General features: G+C 43.7%; 1 protein-coding gene across 1 annotated transcript in view; it reads right to left on the reverse strand.

Moving 5' to 3' along the window:
• Abca13 (ATP binding cassette subfamily A member 13) overlaps positions 1-22,983 on the reverse strand; it is a 405,330-nt gene that overhangs the window by 297,901 nt on the left and 84,446 nt on the right. The window contains exons 18-23 of the mRNA XM_057772486.1: positions 18,706-20,511; positions 16,514-16,623; positions 10,754-10,872; positions 5,219-5,385; positions 4,462-4,541; positions 3,464-3,585 (exon numbers count right to left, since the gene is read on the reverse strand). Of these exons, the coding sequence (XP_057628469.1) occupies positions 3,464-3,585; positions 4,462-4,541; positions 5,219-5,385; positions 10,754-10,872; positions 16,514-16,623; positions 18,706-20,511 (2,404 nt within the window). The remainder of the gene's footprint in view (positions 1-3,463; positions 3,586-4,461; positions 4,542-5,218; positions 5,386-10,753; positions 10,873-16,513; positions 16,624-18,705; positions 20,512-22,983) is intronic.

Genomic DNA, 22,983 nt, shown 5'->3' on the forward strand with positions numbered 1-22,983 from the left:
TTTATGTAGTGGGCCAGATGCTGAGCTCCCAAAGAAAAGCTCAAGTTTAAAAAGCACCCAAAGGCTGCACCCCCTTCTGTTCAGGGGACCTCAGCAGCTTTTCTCTTAAGGTCCTGAATGATTTAGATGAGGCTTGTCAGGCCAAGGAGAGGAATCCACCTTAAATGAAATCTGGTTGATTAACATTATTTTCATTAAAAAAAAAAAAAAAAAAAGACCTACCCTGACAGGGACATTAGAATAATGTCAGCTTCACATGTAGCTAAGCAGAAGGCTTTTCTGTATAAGGCAGCTTCACAGCTGTTTCCAGATGTGCTTGGAAGTTCCCAGGGATCCCAGAGGGTATGGTGTGGGCACTAACCAGGCTTTCGTTGCTACATTTGCCCGGTTCTGTAAATTAACGGCTCCAGGCTAGAACTTTGCAGGAGGTAGAGCTCATCCAGACGCATGCCCTCAATTCCAAAAGAGCTGCTCCCAGCTCTGGGTGGGCTGGAACCCAAGCTGGTCCCATGAGGGTCATCCCATACTTGCTGAGAGCCTCTGTCCCCACCACTCGGGAGTATATCATTCAACGGTGCCAGCTCTTAGAACTGAACATTATTTCTTAAAACTTTCTCGAGGGTAAAACTGTTTGTCTTGAAATTTTGGGTACCTCACTTACCAAATAAAGAAGATCCCACCAAGACCCCACGACACCACCCAAGGGCAGGAGCTTGTGGTAGGTTGGTTGACACGCCTTTGCGAGGTTTTCCATTTTTGCTATTTATCCTTCGTAAGTATTATTATGCCTGCTTTTCCAGTTCGAAAGCTGCCTGAATCAAGTAGCGCAGGCGAGGAGTATAAAGCTAAGGAAACGCTGCTGCTCGCTTAGGAACACTGCTGTTTCCATAATGTGTGCAGCAGGCTTTGCTCAGACCTGTTATCACTTCACTCTCTCGGGGACAGAGACACAGCGTTTCTGACATGTTTCGCGCACGTCCATGTTTTAGGTGGAAATCTGCAGGAAGACCAGGGACCACTTGGGACAGAGAGATTCAGTCACACAGATATTTGTTCGATTTAAACCTAACCTAGTGAAGATCCACACGAGAAGCACTCGCCATTGTCAGCAAGAGCTTGCACCCTAAGGGGCGTGGGTCAAGAGCAGAGCCGAGAACATGGCTCTGCTGTGGCCCAGCTAATAACTGTTTGCACTGGGGTACGGATAAAATGTGAGCAGGAGGGAGGAGCCCTGCTCAGTCTTTTTGTGAGCAGCAAGGACACACACATAGCAATGCAGTCACAGTAGAACTAGACCAGTGACTCTGCTGACCTGTGGTCTGAATGCTGTACTGGCTGGTTTCGACACAAGCTAGAGTCACCAGAGAAGAAAGAAGGGGCCTCAGCGGAGGAAATACTTCCATGAGATTCAGCTATAAGGCATTTTCTCAATTAGTGATGGGATGCTGGGCTTTGATGACAGGTGTCGATGTTCAAGAAAGGAGGGAACCCTGGCAAGGAAGGGAAAGCAGCCAGACATCAACTCGCCAGCCTGCCCTTGCCTCCTTCAGCACTTTGATACTTCCAGTACTATGGCTCACAGTGTTCTATCTCCATCTCCAATGTCCCCGCCCAGTCAGGTTTCCTGTAGTTGCCTGTCCCCATCACTGTGTGATATGTATGTCACAGGGCTTTCCATTGCCTTCATTTACACTATCAGCATGGCGTATTCAATGAGCTCTCCTAACCGAAGATTGGCTCCTTAGAGCAACACCTCTGAGGTACACCGTCTAACAGCCATGCTTGATGCAAGGGACCATCCTGAGTGGACAAAAGGAAAAGCAAGCAAAGGGTTTTTGAAACGTCCCAAGAGACCCAGCACTGGAAAAAAAAAAAAAAAAAAAAAAGTACCTTGTAGGTCACCCACAGCTTGGAATGAGATCAAAGTGATGAATTTGTAAACTGACTAATGAGACTATGGGGAAGAAAGCCAGGGACAAAGAAAAGGAGATGGGACAACAGACAAAAAGTGGCCATCAACCTGAGGCTCTAGAAGAAAACAGAGCCCAACGTGTTACCTGCTAAGCAGTTGTGGACACGTGTGAAGTCTTGGACATGTGTACATATGTGTTTGAACAATGAGGATGCGTTTGTGTAGTCGCTGTCCAATTACCTGTGGATCCATCTATTTAGGTGACCACAGTGGTTTATGGAGATGCAGAGAAATGTACATAGATCGGAGCGGGAACAAAAAAAAAGCCTCCGTACTGCAATTGGCACTGCATAATCCACCAGCTTGCTGAACAGTCCCTCCCACCATAGAACATCAGCGACACCTGGTGGCTGCTTGATTTTAAGCAGGCAGCAAGGCCGGAACTTCAGAAGAAGTGGACCTTGAAAGACTACCAACTGAGATTATCGGTGACACTTTCATACAGGCACCTTTACACTGCTGCAAACATATTCTAGCCTCTGCCAGGGCTTCCTGTTAGATGCTCCACACTGCCGTGTTCAATCCACAGCAGCCACGATTCCCACTGAACTCTGCCTAGTTGAAGAAATGTCTGCGCTGCTCCGTTCTCAGCGGAGGGCCCCTCCTCCTTCATCCCCACATCTCCAGGGCATGTTGTATCCGATGAGATGCAGTTGATACTTTTATCTAAAATAGATACCGCCTTTCTTGTGATAAGTAACTTTGTGATACTAGAGTTGTCATTTTGGATTTCTAGCGTTTCATCTATTTCTTTCTTAATTTAGATTAACTGTTAATGAGTCTACTAACTACGCTTGCGTTTAGCCCCAATTAGTCGGGATTGACATGAAATTAAACTTATATAGGAGCCTGAGCGAATGTCAATTGAAGCATTCATGTGTTTAAAAAAAAGTCAGCTAAAGATTCAGGTAGCATTGGGGTCAACATGGTCGCCATCTGCTCCCATCTCCACCAATAAGCAATTCCCCTGCACCAATTCGGCAAGTTAAGAGATAAATAACGCATGGCGTAAGGGTTTTAACTACTCCTCATTCCACGTCCTTACCCACCCCTTCTCAGCCACGCTAGGGAAGCCTGAGCCTTGCACTGCTCATCCACTATGAGCACACCACATGGCCAGAGTACACAGTGACTCTCCGCCATGGTAGATTATATATTTTTAACTAGCTTTCTTTGGGGATTTGTGATTTATGACACATATGGAACCATACACAAACTTAATGGACTTCATAAATTAGGGTTAGAAATCACTAAAATGGATGCTGCCAGAAACCTCATCGTTTCTGTCCCAAAGGAAGGCAATGTGATCAAGTTATATCACGTGATGTTGACATCCTACAGGTCCCTGCCTGCTCTCATATGCTCCTCTGCTTTTAACCACATCGTTTGTGCAGACATCCTTTCCCCCGGCTGTGGAACAGGGAAGAGGAGGCAGAGAAAGGTGTTAGGGCGCCTGCAGTTGGGAGGGTTCCTTCTAATGGAAATCAGTACCTTTGAATGGGAAATAGTGGCTTCTAAGATGCTTTGGATGGTCTCATCTGAGATGTGGAAGGAGGATCGAAGGTCCTCAGTTAATCTGCTGGGGTTCTTCATCAAGTCCTTTACTTTTACATCTGAAGAATACATAAAAGGAAAAAAATTATAGTAAATTTTCAGAAGTTTTATTGATTTAAAACAAATTTTTATGTTTTGACCTAAATAAAAAGTTTCCCTCCTGGTGCCCAGCTTATAGTAGACACTAATTAAACTCTTCTAGGGGGATCTACAATCATTTCTTGCTTAAGTCAATAAGAACTTCCAGCTATGTGGTATCATCGAGTCGACGGTTGCCTCTGGGTCCTGTATGTTTTGAGACTTACTTTAGAAAGGACTCTTTCTGAATGGATAGTGATCACGTGCTCCAAGGACCTCGTCTTCACTTCCTTAAATACGAAAACCATCACCTAAGGATGTGTGAGAATTCGTCACACGTCACAGTGATGCTGCCATGTGGATGCTGTGTGAGTTTTAGGAGCTGTGTGGGTGGGACAGAGACTCATGGGATCAAGTGGTTTGTGGAGGGACAGAAGGTCAGCGAAAAATCCAGACAACACAGGTTTCCTTTCCTTTGCCTGACTTTTGGATCCTCAGGACCTTGGAAATATCTTTCTGAAGCCTGAAAACCAGCAACTAGCCATGTTCTAAATTGTTCAGTTGGTGTCTGTTTTGTTTTGTTTTAGGTAACATATAACATAACTCTTGTCTTTGTGTTTTAATTTATTAGAATTAAACATCAAATTTTATTTTACTTTGTTTTTTAAATTGAACATCACACCATATCCCCTCCCTCTCCTCCCTCCTAACGCTCTTCTGTCTCCCAACCCCTCTCGAGTCAAGGCCTCCTCTTCTTTAACCTTTGACAACTTTCCTTTTTATGTTTTATTTTAACAATATGCTGGGCTGAAATGCTAAATTTGATTTTCAATTGAGCAAGTTTGAAAACCACATACCCTCTGTGACTGTGAAATTGCTAAGAAACATCAGAACAGGAATCTTTGTCATCCAAGCCTCCTTAAGACTTTTGATCAACCTAAAGTGACAGAAAATTAAAATTAGACAAGATAAAACAGCAGAAGCAAGGCTGGAGTAAAAAACCCTGCCTCAGTTCCAGAAGCCAGGCTGGATAACACAGGTTCCCTCTGATAAATGGACACCCTCTGTCCTCTGATACCATCTGTGTGTGAGTTTCATCAACTTCAGGGCTCCAATACATCCTCACTCAGTCCAACCCAGCACATGAATCAGGGTGATGGCAATAAGATGCATGATTAATGGCTTCTCACAGATGCAGGAAACAGATAAAATAGACTACAGTGTCTCTGAGAAATTAGTGCAGCCACCGAAAGATAGCCACTTTCCTGTGTCTACGTCATCTGCAGAATGTAAAGCCCCTGACCTTCTCCTCGGGGCTCACACTTCTAGAACACAGTGAAAAGTTTTAATCAACTATGAAGTAATTTGAAACCATTTGACTGCTCGCATATTTCTATTTAATACCATACTGACATCCTGGATCATAACTCCTGACCCATGGTCTTGCTCATTATAAAGTTCACCTGATACAGATGTTGCTCTTGTGTTTTACATTTAAACGTGTATTTGTGGAAAGCCATGTGGCACCAATGTTATCTGAAATCGGTCACTTAAGCACACATCTTGCTGAAGACTGAGAATACTAGGGAGGGAGCAAGCTCCTGGGACACAGACCTGTGCATGTGCTCCTGAACTGTTCCCACCAGGGGCTGCCGGCACGTGCAGCCTTGGCTAGACGCATCTTCCAAGCTGCTTTTAAAGCCTTCCAAGGCGCTGGAAAGACTCCTGCTAAGACGTTCACAGTCCAGCTGATCCGATGAGAGCCATATCTTTCCCATTTCCTAGAAAACAGGAGGTGGCAGAGGTCACGATATTGAGGCTGGTTCTCAGGTAAATGCAGACTTCCGGTTATGTCCCGAAGCGTCATTAACAGGCCTATTTCCTCTGCGCATGCGCAGTAATAGAACAGAGCCCGACTGTTTCCTCTTCAATGCTGGACAGAAAGCAAGACACACCCTGTTATCTGGCACTAGGTTCCCAGAGCACAGTTTCCAGCTCCTCTGGGTGACTCACAATTCAACAGAAAAAAATAAAGTGTCAACATGAAAAAATGGCCACAGACTTGGAAACGTAGAAACGGTTGGCACGGAGAGCCAGTGTATGAGGTCTACACCGCCAGTCACAGAAGTGCAAGTAAAACCTGCAGCGAGATTTTATCCTTAAATCTACTAAGCTGTCTATTATTTAAAAGGCAAGGAAGGATTATATTGAAGACATGGAGTAAAGGACCCCGTGCAGGCAAAGTAGTTCTGCCATTAAAGAAGATGATATATGAATTCCTCAAAACGACTATAGGATCCCAAACACCGCTCCCGGGTCTGTATCGAATGGAAAGGAAAGCAGATGTGAGAGACAGTCCACCTTCTGCTCACTGCAGCATCATACACAGCAAGCAAGACAGGGAATTGACCTGAAGGTCCGCTGAGAAATGAACTGATAAAAACAAAAAGACTTACATGTGCTATAAATTATTATCCAGCCATGTGAAAGATAGAATCGTGCCATCTGCATAACATACATGAACCTAGAAGAAATGCTAACTCAAATAACTCAATCACCAAAATGGGAAAAAACAAAAAACCTGCACTAAGACCAGAGAGATGAAGATTGAGATTTCAGCACTGTGGACCACACAGAGCTTTGGCCAGAGCAACCACAGAGCACACTTGTGCTGGAGTATGAAAGGACACTCAGCCTCACCCCGTTCTTCACTTAGACGTCCACTGTTGACATCCCCACAGATGCAGCCTCCTTTCCCAGCCCCCTTCACTGCTCTGCCATGGGTACTGAGGCCCAGCTAGTTCCGGAATGTCCCCATGAGAGCAGAAAGGAGATAAATGGCAGCAATGGCAGGCACACCCCTGCAAGACCGAGAGGGCGAGGCTGTATATCTGTTCATTTCTAGCATGTTCTTTTCACGTGCTGTGCTTTCTCCTGCCCCTGAGAATGAGGCTCTCGTCTAACATGTCAGAGACCTGATGCCCCCTTCCTCCATAGAGGTCTCTCCTGGCACCATGCTGTGCTGAGACAAGAATATTAGGTCCAATGCGCATCGGCTGACATGCTGACCCCCTTCTGAGAACACAGGTGGAGCTCGCCTCATCTCTTAGAGCCTCTCCACACTGTATGTGCCCGCCTAGACCTCCCAGCTCATCATGAGTCTGATGCACAGATAAGACTTCTACTGCTAGTGTTGTTCTTACGTTTATCAAAATACTAACTTTGACATAGAAAGAATTGCAAAGAAATAAAGTGGATAGCCATCTCCAGTAACAGGGAGTGATAAAAGATACATTCCAAAATCTTTAAGTACAAGTGGACCAGGCTGCAGGTAAAAAGTATCGAACATAAAAACTGGCACTTGACCTTGTTAATCTACAGCCTTCAGCGCTTGAAGAGCCACTATGTGTCAAAGGCGGCACACAAGCCCTCCTTCTCTGAGTGAAGCAGGCCTGTATCACACAGGCACTAAGCAGAGGAGTAGGCACTTCTGGGTCTAAAGAATTAGACTTGAGGAAGTGTTCAGAAGCCCCCAAGCCAACCTGACATTCCAGCCACATTCCCTGATTCTGGTCAACCCACCAGTGTAAATCTGTGGGCATTAATGTCTTTTAAAACCTAATTTCAGGTTTCTTCTTAGCCCAAGACAGTTACTTTCTGCTGTTGGGAACACAATGAGGGAGCGGATACAGAGCTGACGTTGAGAGTTGTCCGCCTGTGGATCATGTGCATTGGTGAGTGGAGCCCCCTGCTGGTACTAAACAAACCGCACAGTAGAATACTTAGACATCAAACAGTTAGACATAGCATCAAACCCTGTGCTTACCTCATCCTAACCTAGAGAAACCCCATGATATCACCTGGAGAGGATTTACATTTCCGAAGGACTTACACAATGACTACCCTGGACCCTCTGGGGTAGCTAATCTCAAGGCTGCCAATTTGATATTCCTACCATGAGGAAATCACAGCTGAGGAACTGTTTCCCTCAGACTGGCTTGTGGGCATGTCTCTAAAGCATTTTCTTCACTGGTAATTGACAGAGAAGGCCCAGTCCTCTATGGATGGTACCATCCAAGGCCAACAGTGCATAAGAAAGCTAGCTGAACGCAACCCAGAGCAGGGCAAGAGGCAGCTTTACCACAGGATTTCTGGTCCAGGGTCCTGCCTTGGTTTCCCCTGAGGATGAACCCTGTAAGCCAAATAAACTGTTTCTTCCCCTAAGTTGTTTTTGGTCATGGTGTTTATCACAGCAACAGAAAACAAACTAAGGCATGTTTGCGTCCTCATGAGCAACTACATGCTTTCACCACTGAAGCAGGGGCGTCTGCTCTTTATCCAGTCAGAGTTCCTAGCACACACACACACACACACACTGATTTGAACTATGAATGATGCCTTGGGGTCAGTTGCTTCAAAATCTGGGCCATGCTGCCCATTTTATTATCATAAACTTCTCTCAGCATTCAAAAAATAAGATTTGGGTTTTTTTTTTTCCCATATGTAATGCAGCTGAATTTGCCTTATCTAAATAATGCTTAAGGCCAGAAGTTTTTCCAATTCAGGTCTCTCTGAATAGTAGAATATCTGTAGTAGGAGACTGCCCGTTCATTTCCTGGCCACCCAGACCCAAATAATCACACAGAAACTATATTAATTACAACACTGGCCAATAGCTTAGGCTTACTCCTAGACAGCTCTTACATCTCCATCTGTGTATCACCACAAGGCTGTGGCCTACCGGTAAGGCTCAGCATCTTTCTCCTTCGGCAGCTACAAAGCGTCTCACTACAATACAGCTACACACCATGAGATACAGAAAGGCTAGAAACCCACTCTAACTGTACTCTATGCACACAGTTTCAAGGCATCCTATTTAGCGCGTCAGTGCACCTGTACTTTGACTGTGGTATGTCATGTATGTATTTTTAAGTATGGTGTCATGTTGGTACCCCAAGTTTTAGATTTTGAAACATTCTGAAATATATTGGAAATTTTTCGATTATAGAGGGTCTGTCTTTTTCAAACAAAGGCGTGCACAGTCTGAAACTAAAGGAAGTGTTTAAATAAATCAACACAAAAAAGAAAACTCTAGGGCTGCCAGGGCAATTATCTGGTGGGCTCCTCGGGGCTTCACCCTGGCAGACCACAGCTCTCGCCACCTTCTCACGCTTCCTCGGGAGAGCAGCCTGTTAGGCCCTCGCTACATCACTGAGGTATTATCAAGCAATCACGGTCCTGTTAGTTATGTCTCTCTGATTCCCAGGAGAACCCAACACTGGATTGTGACGAAAGGGTCACTTTACCACAAAAACAATAAACACTCGGAACGGTCCCCAGGTAAAACCCAAGTCTTTACCTTATTTCTGGAGTATATACACTGCCATTATTCCAGCTTCTCAGGGACTCTGGCCTTTAATTTATATGAATGGGCCCCATATAAAAATCACACTCTAATTCGCTCTAAGTTGGAGCACCTGGGAGGGATTCCAGAGTATCTGTACAGTTAATGAGGAAGGAAACTGCCAGGCAGGGTCTCATCAGCTGTCAATCGTTGGCATTTGTCAATGTTCTCAGCTACTTAAGGCTACATGGAACAGAAAGTATTTAAAAACTACCTTGCCAAGGTAATGGCTTCATCAGAGGAAGGCATGCTGGTGTTTGGGACCCTTTTGGCCAATGATTTAACAGCATGTCATGCACTCCAAGGAAACAGCATTTTTCAGGCATAAGAAGACTGATGCATATATGGAACTTACAGAAATAAATGTGATAAGATGTGATAGCATACATGAGACCCAAGCAAGGTCAAAACAGAGAAAATTCCAGCACTGAGAAGGAGAAGTGTACATAAAGCCCCATCCCTAAGCCATACACCATTTGCAGTTTATACCTGCTGGGAAGGGGAAAATCATGTTTCCCCAACAGAATGCCACTCCAGAGCAGGACATATGCCCAGGAGTAACTGGACAACACAAAAGGGACTCCATGTTTTTAGTTTTGTGACTTTTATTTTCTACTGTTTGGTTTGAATATTTTTGCATTATTGAACTTTTTGTTCACTTAGATTTTCATTTTGAGAGGGGTGACAGGCGTGTAAAGGAGAAAAAGAACATGAAGTTTGTTGAGTAAGAAAGCGGGAAGGATCTGGGAGGAATCAGAAGATGGAAAAGAATACGATCAAAATACACTGCATAAATAAAATGATTTGCAGTGGGAATGGAAAGGAGCCAGGAGAGGGTAATGGGGGTGAATATGATAAAGTATATTATATACTTGTATAAAATGTCATAATTAAACTCATTGTTATAAATAATTGATATGTGCTAATAAAAAATAAAGAAATAAAAACTCTCTTTCCAAAACATAGATGATAAATAAGTGATAGACAATAAACTGGTAGATGGGTCAGTGGATGGGTAGGTGGGTGGGTGGATGAACAGATGGACAAACGAATAAATGGATGGATGAATGGATGGGTGGATGGATGGACAGGCAGATGAGATAGATGAATGGATCATAAAAAGGAAGGAAGAAGGGAGGGAAGGAGGGAGGGAGGGAGAGAGAGAGAGAGAGAAAAGAAAGATAACAGACAGACAGGCAGATAGATGGATGAACCAACAATCTGTTTGAGAGCATTGTCAGTTCTCTGGTGTAAACACCCCACTTCTTGCAAGCATGATGTTACTGAACATGGAGCTAGAAAGCCCTGCTCAGTAGCAAACACACAGCAGCAGAATACCACCCTCATACAAATGACACGAATATAAATGATCTCAGGACAAAGGCAGTAAAATATATCAAAAACTAGAAAGTTATGTGTCCCAAGTACTTGTTGCTTTTGCTCTTAACATATTTATTTAATCACATGTGTCGATAGTTTGAGTTTTAATGATGCAAATAATTAATCACCAGTTGCAAAATCCCTAAGACTTTAGCAAGCAGCTCTTGTAGCTGACTACCAAGCCAAGCTCTGCAGGCTGCCAGTTCTGCAGGGCTCATGCCCATTGTGACCACACAGCAGAGGGCCATTGGTTCTCAGGACCAAGCTGCAACTATTGAGTGAACCCACTACCTTGCCTGAGCCAACACCACTGCCTTGCCTGGACAGTAATGAATGCAAAATTCTCCGAAACATAAAAGACAAACCTGGTAGTGGTGATGTACCAGAGTGACTCCTTGCATAGCAGGTAAGATCAGGTTCCTCATCCCAGCTCCCCTGCAACTCAGCACAGCACACAGAATGTCCTTAGTCAGGGAAGGGTTTTCTGCCAGAAGAAAGAGGAGATGTTAATAGACAGTCCTCTCTTGACCAGACTAATCTCAGAAAATCATTCTTCAAAGATTCGAAATGATACAAATCTCTAAATATTCCTTAAATCATCAAGATGCATAAGCAGAAAAAGGTACAACTTCACCATTTAAAGCATTTTAGTTTTTAATGTATATGTAGTAAGTACACCTCTTCACAGAGTACCCTGCCTTTCTCTACATACATCCAGACAGTGTAAAATCACTAAATCAAGGTATTTGGCTGTGGCAGTTTGTATAATAAGAGCCCCATAGACCCAAATGTTGGAGTGTTTAGCCCCCACGTGGTGGGATTGTTTGGAGGGTTAGGGGATGTAGCCTCATTGGAGGAGGTGTGTAACTGGAGGTTGACTTTAAGCCTTCAAAGGACCATAGCATTCCCAGTTAGCTTCCTCAGCTTTGTGGTTGTGTCTCGTGATGTGAGCACTTAGCTACGCTCCAGTGCCACTACTGCCTGCTGCCATGCTCCCTGTCATGGTCATGGACTTGAACCTTCTGAAACTGTAAGCCCCAAATAACCTTTCTTCTATAAGTCACCTTTGTCATGGTGTCTTATCACAGCAATAGAAAAGTACCTAAAACTTTACTAGTATTTAGTGTTTCTTGGTGCTAAGAACATTCAGAGACCTCCACATAGCTGTTCTGAAACACCCAACTGGCTGTGGTAGCCTCCCGGAATAAACCAGTAGTAGAAACATAGTTACTTCACTGGGTTGTAAAATGTCATAAGTTGTTCCTTATATCCAACTGCATCTCTGTCCCTGACAGACACCCTAGCTCTGGAACCTCTGGTCCCCACCATTCTACTGCTTTTCCATATATGAGTATGCAATAGTTAGCTTTCAGTGTCTGGTTTCTTCACTTAACACAATGACTAGCAGGTCCATCCATGTTGGTGCAAATGACAGAAACTCATTCTTTAAAAGGCTAAATTGTATACCATTATGTACAAATACTATATCCTCTTTATGTATTAATGCTATGCTGTTTCAGTCTGAAATGCAAATAAAGATCTGTCTTGGCTAAATTAATTGAATAGAAATCATTTGCAATTTCTGCCTACCCAGCACAGCCTCTTTTCCTGTGCCCCTGTAAGAGGAATTCCCATTCACCGGCCCTTCTCACACGCTCTCTGGAAAGGATACCCATTGACTATGGTTTGCACAGACCTCTTGCTCATTGTCCTAGCATGGTTATAATCATTCTATTCTTTCATTCCAGGAATGCTCTTGTAGGAGCATGAATTACATGTGCCGGCTTCCCCGTCCTCTACCCCTCTCCAGTCATATTTGGAAACATCCTTGCCATTCCCTTGCCTTGGTCTCCACACCTCCACTCTACTTCCTAATAGCTCTAGATTCTGGGCCTCTGTACAGCACCCAACCTGGTCACACCCTGGAGATTAGCAGACTCCCAGGAGGTACTAGCCATATGCCAACTACCCCTGACATCTATTACAGAGCCCATCAATTACAGAAATCTGAAAAGTTTCATGCTGTGCCCCACGTTCTTCTCCAGCTACTGACCACCTCTACCTCCTGATCACTCATAATCCAAGTTCTTCATGCCCCCATCCCCACCCCATGTCTTCTGCAGGGCACTTCTGCCTCCTCTTTAACTAGCTACCTCTCCAAACTCAGTCTCACCTTTCCCTTCCCTGCCCCACCCTGCCCTTCCCTTCTCTGGCTGTCCAGGGCTCTGTGAGTTCAGCTTACTGCACACTTTCCCAGGGTCAGAGTCTCACCTCTGCTTTCAGATACTCTTGGCATTTAACACATGACTAAGTACCTTCTAGATGCTGGGTCACTATAGAAACTAGTTTTTATGAATAACTAAACTTGTTAACTTTCAAAGAGTAAAAGTTATTAAAATAAAAAATATAATAATAAATAAATTCTTTTAAAATGTCTTAGTTTGGGCAGTATACTAAGAGAACACATCCAAACCAAATAGGCTCCACTTTATCCTAGCATGAAGGTACTCTACTGCAATCCTAGCATCTAGGAGGCTGAGGCAGGAGGATCATGAATTTACTGCCATCCTCAACCACATAAGGAGACATTGTCTCCCCAACAAGGAAAGAAAATAAAAAGAGGGAGGGGGAGGAAAGGGTGACCTTGCCCTGCACTTCTTCCTAGTCACATCACAATGATGTGCTTATAAGGAGGGGTACCATTGTGCAGCAGACCTTCCAGGCATCTCCACAAGACTATCTAGCAGTCTTGACACTAGCAACAGCTCAGCTCTTACCTGTATCCTCTGCCCTCTAGGATGTGATGCCCTCTTCCTCCACGCCCCTTTGCTTCTTCAAAGCTTCGCTCCAATCCCTTCTACCTGAGCCTGCACCTCTTCTGACCTTGAAGACACACTAGAGATCTGCCCTGGCTTTCCAGGTCTGCCAGCCCTCGCTAGATCTCCACATTGTTCCCCAGCCCTACTGTCTGCACCCATCTCTTCAGCTGGAAAGGTGCATGTCCATGTGTGTACGTGTGTGCATGTGTGCGTGCATGTGTGCGTGTGTGTGTATGTGTGTGTTCCTGTGTATGCTGGTGCACATGGAGGCCAGGTGAATATTGGGTGTCTTTTTCCATCTGTTTTCTATCTTTTTGTTCTAAGATAATAGCTTTCACCGAATGTAAGGCTAACTGACTGGAGTTACTCCCAGCAAGCTCTGGAGATCCACCTGTCGCTGCCCCCTCCCCAGCACTAAGATTACAAGCACCCACAGTCAACTTTCATCACACAAGTGCTGGAGATCTGAACGCAGGCCCTCATGCTTACACAGCATGTACTCTGCCCACTCAGTCCTCTCCATCCCTGACCTTGAACCCCTCTTTCCAAGCATGACTCAGGCTCTCTGTTCCTAAGTTCACTAATTTGTGGTATGAGGACAATAAAGTGGATGCCCAGTGACAGTTTCTATTTTCCTCTTTCATGAACTTAGCAGGCTCTGACATGATCACCGCTGTCATATTTAACACCAAAAGGAACTGAAAAATGATGCTGAACTTACATCTGTGACAACAATGACATTAACAACTCCAACAGCTCAACTCCGTGTGTGATAGAAGATCTAGCTGCCTGTCCAGGTCCATTGCCCTCCTACTTCCCCTGATGAGAGCCTCCCGGTTCTGCCCAATCTCCTACTCTCCAGAACAGGGTCTGCCCTAATGAGGAAAGCGAGGCAGCTCTTTAAACAACAGACACACCCGAGTGGAACATAAAAACTAAAAATTAATTTCTAACATCACTTCATGTGTTATATTAATTTAGCATCTCTGATGCAGAATGGCAAAATACATGGAAATCCAGGTACCAGTAAGTGTTTTCATTCATTGCAAATTCATTACTTTACCCAACTGTGAAATGTCAAAATAATTGCGTCTTCAAACATGGCTGAATTTTATACGCCAGAGAAAGAAGCAGAGAGAGATTTGATTTAATATCCCCAAGCATGTCTCTGCATGGTGAGATTTTATTGAGCATCACGCTGTGTGATTCCACATGTAATATTTGGTGTTTGGCAATAACGTCTATGTTTATAGACATCTCCTGCTGGAAATGGAAATGTAGGGCTCCCCTGCACAACAGTCTTCAGGCTTTGGGTGCATCATCCGTGTTCACTTTGGCCCCCTGTTCCTCGCTTTTTTATGTTTCAATCCAAAGGGTTAGCCAATTCCTGGGTTCAAAGAAACATTCCTACTACGAGGAGGGCAGTGAGTAGACCAGAACTAGCTCGACTCTCCCAAAAGCTGTTCTCAGTAGCCTGGGGGCTACCTTTCCCAGTGGCAGGCAGGGAGCCCCAGCCTCAGCCTGTGCTAGAACCAGGGAAAGAGAGCCAGAATGTGGCACCACATGCATGTCCCCAGAAAGGCCCCAGGGAGATCACGGGTTTACACTCTCCTCCTATTTAGTCTTCTCAACTGTTCTTTGAAACAGAAATCAGTTCAACCTCTTTGAGGCTCAAGAAATCCTGCTGCCTGCCCTGCGTTTGTCAATTAGCATGAAGCCCTGAACTCCAGTATATCTGATATCAAGTTCTCTCCTCTTCCAGTAGACCAGTGGCCGTAATGTCATTGAACAAAGTCAAGTTTAATTCTGTGCCCGTAGATACTCTGGTCTGATGTGGGATGCCTTTCTGTATGCTGTAAATATATTTTATTACCACTGGTTAATAAAGAAGCTGATTTGAGGCAGAAAAGAGGCAGGTAGGGAATCTAAGCAAAGATACAGGGAAAAAAGGCAGAGTCAGGGAGACTCCAGCAGCCTCCAGAGAAGCAAGATGTAAGGTAATACCATGCCCACGTGGCAATACATAGAATAACAGAAACGGGTTAGTTTAAGTTGTAAGAGCTAGTTAATAATAAGCCTGAGTAATTAATATTAAGCCTCTGAGTGCCTATTCAGGAACTGGCGAGCAGGAAAGAAACTTCCAGCTACACTAGCCAGTAATGCCTTCTGGCACATAGAGCTGTATTATCTTTACTTACAAGTGAAGAAGGCTGGCCCCAGTGTGCCCATCCCATAGCCAGCACTCACTCAACAATCCACTCAGTCCTTTTATAAACATCAGTTGACTGAATATCTACCATGCCTATGTCAAGATTCTTCCAGACACTGGGCAACTTGTCAGTTAACACACAGACACATCCATTCAGCTGGCATGCCTCCACTTGGGTTTATTCCCCATGGTTTTCTCTCATCTACCCTTCATTCTCACCCACAATACCTTCCTTCAGCCAACACCACTGATCAGTATCAACAATTACATTGCTTTATGAGTTTGCATTTTTTAAAAACAAAATATTAGAGGGCTAGTTCCTGCCTGAGTCTCACTTCTTCCTCCTTACACTTGTAGACAGATGCTCTTCCACACATCTGGATCCCATCCATGGCCACTTACACAGGCCAGCGAATCCACTCTGAGGCTAGTGACCCTTCCTCTCTGATGAGAGACTTTTGTGTGTATTCTTATTCCCCTTCTCCGGCAAACTAGACTCCTCTTTGGGATGTCCTCCCCAACCCCACAGCCTGTGCACTTGCACCAAATAAGAGTCCAGAGTATGCAGAAGTCCCTTCCAGTGTTGCTTAAGCTAAGTATTACTACACAGACTGAAAGCTTAGGAAGACTCAGGGACAGTAACACCCCACACAAACAGCTTGCACACTTAGGAGTTTCACAACAGGCAACGTGAGTGTCTGGGGGCTCCTGGCTTCTATTCAGGCACTCACTCATTCAATAGAAGAACCTGACCAGCATTTCAGGTTCTATTTACACAGCCTTTACAACCAGGGAAAGCATGTTCACAACAGTACACACGGGCTGAATATCATGTTATAAAACTGTGCTCCCGGCATTTGGGAAGCTGAGGACCAGAAAGGCGAATGTAGGTTTGGAAGGACTATGCAGCCTGGCTACAGCAGGGGCCACTGAGGTTGGGAAGGGTGAGCCAGACCTCTGTGGACCTAATCGCTAGGCTAAGAAACCTATGCTTTGTTTTAAAAGAAACTCGGAGTCGATCTATGCATCTCTCTAACAGTCAAGCTGTGCTAACTGGGACGGGGCAATTAGAAGTGCTTCTTACATAAGCATCCCACCTGCAAAGATGATGAGCACACGCAGAGCCATCCTCTCCACTCTGTGTAGCATCTCCACAGCTTCCGAGGGCTTCTCCAGCTGCCGGAAGACTTGACACATCTCAAAAACACTTAGGGAAAACAGATCGTGGTGTTAACGGATAGATGTGTAACCTCTGAGCATGGCTGCTGCATAGAAGGTTAAGTCATGTGTAAGAACTGTCTCCTCACTCTACTGTGTTTATTTTGCACAAACAAAAGAGTCGTGCAGGCCACTAGGCTGGAACCTCTAGAAACCTTTCTGCTTTCTACGGCAGTTTGATTATTGCTCCTTATAAACTTGATGTCTGCTTTTTCTTCTTGCTCCATTCTCTTGAGATGCAGGAGTTGGACACCGAAGGGGAGAGAATGTGATGACAACCACTGAAGGACAAAAGCTGCACAGCAGATTGAGGTGGTAGTGTTAAGTGAAATGAGTCAGAGACAAAACAACAGAGATCGTATGTTATCATTCATGTGGAACCTAAAGAAGTTCATCTCACAGAAGTTGAGAGCAGAACATAGGCTTCTAAAGGCTACGGTGATGATTAGGGAGAGGAGAGAGTCCCATTTAGAAGCAAACAGTATTGTGTTCTACAGCACAGTAAGATGGATACAGTTAATGATAACACCTTTTAAATCTCAAAATAGCTAGAGAAACTATGTTTCAATGTTTGAACGCTAGATCGTGATTATTTATATGTAATACATGTATCAAAGCATTACTTTGTTCTCTGTAAATATAGCTCAACCAAAATTAAAATAGTCATTTTTAAACATGATGGGTCATATCTATGTTGAGGTGCATGCCTACAATCTCAGCACTCAGAAGACTGGCTCTCAAGATCAAGGCTAGTCTATGCTGTGTAGCAAAAGCCTGTGTAAAAATGAGGGGGAGGAAGAAAAAGGAAGGTATATAGATGTGTGGTGGAAGTTTTATCTGTGGAGAACTGAAAATCTCAGGTGAAGGCTGAGATTAGAGAACGAAGTGGCCAGAATTACCTCCAGTTTGGAAGCAAATCTCAAGCAGAACACTACACTCGAGCACCATAGTTTAAGGATCAAAGACAATGAGGAGATAAAACAGGAGGCTTTGAAAGTCAGCATTTAAAATTTGAAATAATGAGACATCTGTTCCACCAAGTAAGGATATCTTTCCAAACCATAAAAAAAAATGATCATGTTCAGAGTACAGTTCTGTGGCAACAGAACTGACAGGAAGTAGGTCAGCCTGTCCGGTGGTAAATGAGAGAATATTTGCATGACGTCTCTAAGTTGCCACATGGGGCTAAGAGAAAAGTGAACAGGCAAGGACCACAGGACAGCCAGCCTTGCCACATCCAGGAGTCGCAGCTGATGCAGCAGCAGCACCCTGGGGTCCTGTACATCTAAAGGCACAAACCCTCCAGCCCAAAGCAACAGGCTAATGCCAGAACTGTATTTGGTGACTCTGGAGCGCTGAAGAACAAGTTTCCAGCAGGGACTGGTGGCACACACCTGTGATCCCAGCACTTTGGAGACTGGGGCAGGATTATGAGTTCAATATCAGTCTGTTGACCTAGCATTTAGGAATGGGAAGGTGAGAGGTAAATCATGATTTAGAGCTGAGTTTCAGGAGGGCAGGAGTCCTTAGCTGCCTATTTTTATCCTACGGTTAGTTACAAATGCAAGCTCCATCTTGGGACCGAACTGGATGGCACACCTTCATGACTACATGTCCAATAATGGTACCCAGGGCTGCGGTGATTATAGGTGTGCGCCACCACACCTGACTCATCACTGTTTTATAATTCATTATGTTATTTTATGGGCATGTAATGACTACACATATTAGTGAGGCACACAGCAGAAACTGTGATACATGCATAAATGCACTGGTCAATCTAGCCTCCCAAATACTATGCACATATCCAGTCCCAAAAGAAGTGGATCCAGGACAAAGCTTTTGCTTTCAGAATTTTTTAAAAAAATGAATCCAAATCATACTTGGATGCCAAATAATGAGGTAAATGTGGGAAGAAATTGTTGACTCGGACCATTCTGTGTGGTTGGATGCTGGCTTCAGAGTGCGATGGAAGTTGAAGTTGAGAAAATGTGCTTACTCTGGTTTGAGGTGAATCCTTCTTGATTTCTACAATAAGGAATATATTAAGTAAAATAGGAAATTAGAATACCTTTGATCGGCTTGTGGGACTCTCTGCCAGTGTTCAATCAATGCAAATAATGCCTTCAGAAATTTCTGGAAGTATGACATTGGTTCGTAGCCATGGGGAATTGCCATAGTTTCTTCCTTGGTCCCTCCATCCTTTGCTGATGTAACATTCTGACCAGTAGCTGACTTAGGAAACCTGTTGCCATCTGAGTAAAACAAAGTGTGTGTGAAATGTGCCCACTGAGCGTTGTTTGGGGGCAGCCCTTCTCTTGAGGGGACTATTTTGCTGAGACCAATCAGGACTTCTTTTGCAAGCTGATAGCGAGTGGCGTTCTGAATCAATGACAAATTGGAAAATAAATCTTGGCTTAACTCATCTCCAGAGTCACTTTGAATTCCACTGGAGGTCTCTACAACTGATTCTATGGTTTTTAAAAGGTCATTTGGGTGCTGGGCAAATGTCAACAGAAGATTAAAAATATCCCAGTTATCTTCCTTTAAGCCATTCGAAAGAGCTTGCAAGGTGAGATCAATCACCATTTTCAAGAAAGTCTCTCTTTCTGTGCTGTTCTCTGTTAACACTCTATCTAAAAAAAGGATTACTTTCTGACTTCTCTCCTGTCTCAAGGCCTGAGGATGACCAGTAGAAGGAAGTTCATAAAGCTTCAGGAAGTCCATTTGGTCCGTAATGTTACTTATAGGAACTAAGCAATCTAGAAACTCTTCCCACAAGTTAGCAGCATCCGTAGAAACATTTTGAGTCCTGTTTTTAATCACCACCACAAGATGCTCCAAGTCTCTCAAACTGGCTTTTGTAGAAATTAAATTTTCAGCCATTTCTTCCCCAATCTCAGAAAAGTCTTTGGATTGGTTGAGGTATGAAAGGACGCCGCTAGATGACATGCTGAAAACGTCAGGGTCCTGGGACATATTAGGGGTGACTCCGATCATCGTGAAGCTCAAGTTGAGAAACGGCATCAACAAAGCCTTCGTCTTCTCAAATATGAAAGGAGCTACTTTTTCCGAGGTCATTATTTGTTTCACATGATCTTGAGAACTTTGTAGCACAATGGAATACAAAGTATCAAGGATTTTCCAGGAGTCCTCTGTACCAGACATGGACAGCTCTCCCAATATTGTAGCCATCTTTCTTGAAACCTTTTTGGCTAGATTGAGAAGTCTCACCACAGAGTCCACTGATGAGGCAAGACCACCCAGGTCAGCAGTGCTATTCACCAGCATGGCCAGAGTTCTAGATATTTCCAAAGCTGGCTTTAGGACATGACTTTCTGCACCCACTCGGGAAATGGCACGAAATAACCTCAGAGTTGATTCCAGCGTTTCTCTGTTTCTTAGAGCAAATGAACTATTTACAACAGAAAACAACTCAGTTAGCTTAGCAAGCACAGTGTGCTGGAGCATGGGAGAGGAGGAGTGGCAGGTCAGAGCAGGTGAATGGAAGAGAATGTCCTTAATATTAGCCATTTCTACATAACTTTCTCTCACGAGATGGAGAACAGACCTGAGATTTTGGTTGAATTTGGAGAGGCCCACAGAATTATTAACCTGGGAGAGAAACTGAGTCACTACGGTAAAGAAGTCCAAGTGGTCTTCAGTGTTAGCATTCACCACAGGCTCCCTTGGATGGGTGTGAGATGAATCTTTCAGGACTCCAGAGAGTTCTCTGTGGTCGAATGAAAATGAGTTCTTAATCAGACGATACACGGTCCTGAAACTTGAGACAATGTTCATCAATGTGTCCTCATTCAACCAGGTAAGGAATGGATCCAGTTTCAGAATTTCAAGAATTTTATCTCTGGGGACAAAACTGAAAATATATGTATTTTTAATTTCATATTTTGTAAATCAGTAATGGAAAGATTAAAAAATAATGATATCATTATTTTATTTGTTTTGCAATAGTACCATAGAATGCTGAGATTGAGTGAAGAGTTAAGATTCTATAATAGCTCCAGAAGAAGTCTGACACCTTGCTATCAAATAGTGAAAGCAGGAAAGGAATTCCATAAGCACTACTGTGACTATTCTTTGAACTCAACAATCTGAAGTCTCGCTTTTTGCTTTTAGAAAAGAGATCTAGGAAGACTATAAAATGGTTCTGCATTTACTTCTAAAATAAGATTATTAAGCCTTACAAATAAGGAAAATATTGATAAATTGGCTTCATTAAATTTTATAATGCTCTTCTAACAATAAAAGCCATAAAGAAGAGGAAACAATTAGATAATTAAAATATATATATATCATTTAACTAATAAATAACTAGTATCAAGAATATAAAAAAAATTGTCAACAATTATCACAGACAAATTGTGGGAATCCACAAAACCTAAAGAGAGCTTAAAGAAGAAAAAGAAGGCCATTCGCAAAGGACAAAAATCTGAGTGAACCAAAGAATACATTCTGAGTTTCTCAACTTTAAGAAAACGACATTTGAAACTAATGAGATTCTGCCATGGTCTCACCAGGTTCACAGATCTAAGTTCATACGAACACTGCCAGGCATGAGACAGGAGCTACAGGAAGCCTCACACTCTGGTCAGAGTGAAAATCAAGCCCAGATCTCCTGAATTTTTTAAGGCTAAGTTTGTGTATATACTACATCCCACACCAGAACTCTCCTCATGTGCATTTACAAAACAAAAACACTTCCATTTGTCAGTCATCCCCATCCATGCTCATGTCATCAACTCCGGATAAATGTATCAGGCCACAAACACACCGAAAGGATACAAATAGGAAGCAGACTTGTTAGGAGAAAGAAGGGGTACATGCGTGGACGGAAATAGAAAACACTATCCTGAGTGAGGTAAGCCAGACCCAAAAAGAGGAACAGGGGATGTACTCACTCATATTTGGTTTCTAGCCATAAATAAAGGACATTGAGCCTATAATTCGTGATCCTAGAGAAGCTAAATAAGAAGGTGAACCCAAAGAAAAACATATAAGCATCTTCCTGAATATTAACTTTCATCAGGCGATGAAAGGAGACAGAGACAGAGACCCACATTGGAGCACCAAACTGAAATCTCAAGGTCCAAATCAGGAGCAGAAGGAGAAAGAGCATGAGCAAGGAACTCAGGACCGCGAGGGGTGCACCCACACACTGAGACAATGGGGATGTTCTATCAGGAACTCACCAAGGCCAGCTGGCCTGGGTCTGAAAAAACATGGGATAAAACCGGACTTGCTGAACATAGCGGACAATGAGGACTACTGAGAACTCAAGAACAATGCCAATGGGTTTTTGATCCTACTGCACGTACTGGCTTTGTGGGAGCCTAGGCAGTTTGGATGCTCACCTTACTAGACCTGGATGGAGGTGGGTGGTCCTTGGACTTCCCACAGGGCAGGGAACCCTGATTGCTCTTAGGGCTGACAAGGGAGGGGGACTTGATTGGGGGAGGGGGAGGGAAATGGGAGGTGGTGGTGGGGAGGAGGCAGAAATCTTTAATTAATTAATTAATTAGAAAAATTTTTTAAAAAAAGAAAAAAAAAAGAAACAGTCTCCCTAGACAGTGATTCTTGACGTAATCAGTTATCACCTGAAAAGGAAGGCCTGTTTATCTTGTTCTGAATTTTAAAAGTACTGGCAGATTGCTTGGCCGATCTATGATGCCAGTGATATGTCCCCTTGGCGAGGCTGACTGACCACCAACCCCAACACGCCCTTTCCTCCGAGTGTCTGAGCTGGGTGGACTACAGGAGAAATTCCCTTGAAAGCAGTAGATGGGAAGTAGTGTCATTTTGTAACACAAACATGACTCCTCCCAGCTACAGGATCCAAAACTAAACTAAGATCTTGCTAAGAGGGGATCTTGTACAAGTGATTGGTTTTGTTTTTGTTTGGTTGTTTGTTTAGTTGGTTGGTAATTTTTTTTCTTTGTTTTTTTTTTTTTTTTTTTTTGGTTGAGCTTTTTTTGAAGTTTTATTGTTTTGTTTTTTGGCTTGTTTGTTTAGTTTTTCAAAACAGGGTTTCTGTAGCTTTGGTGCTTGTACTGGAACTAGCTCTTGTAAACCAGGCTGACCTCCAATTCACAGAGACCCTTTTGCCTCTGCTTCCGGAGTGCTGGGCTTAAAGGCGTGTTGCTACCACCACCCAGCTTGTTGCACAACTGTTTAAAGTCCCTAATGAGTTAACTTTAGGATATTCAGAGAGCAAACTGTCTTAAACAAGACAGCCCCAGTCAGGTAGAAGGCTGTATAAGAGTCTCGGAGACCCCCTATCCTAGAGACCCCAGTAGCAGCTAGCTAGTCAGGTTGCTCCTTGTTGACCACC

This window comes from Chionomys nivalis, chromosome 6, assembly GCF_950005125.1.
Source record: "Chionomys nivalis chromosome 6, mChiNiv1.1, whole genome shotgun sequence".
Taxonomy (NCBI): domain Eukaryota; kingdom Metazoa; phylum Chordata; class Mammalia; order Rodentia; family Cricetidae; genus Chionomys; species Chionomys nivalis.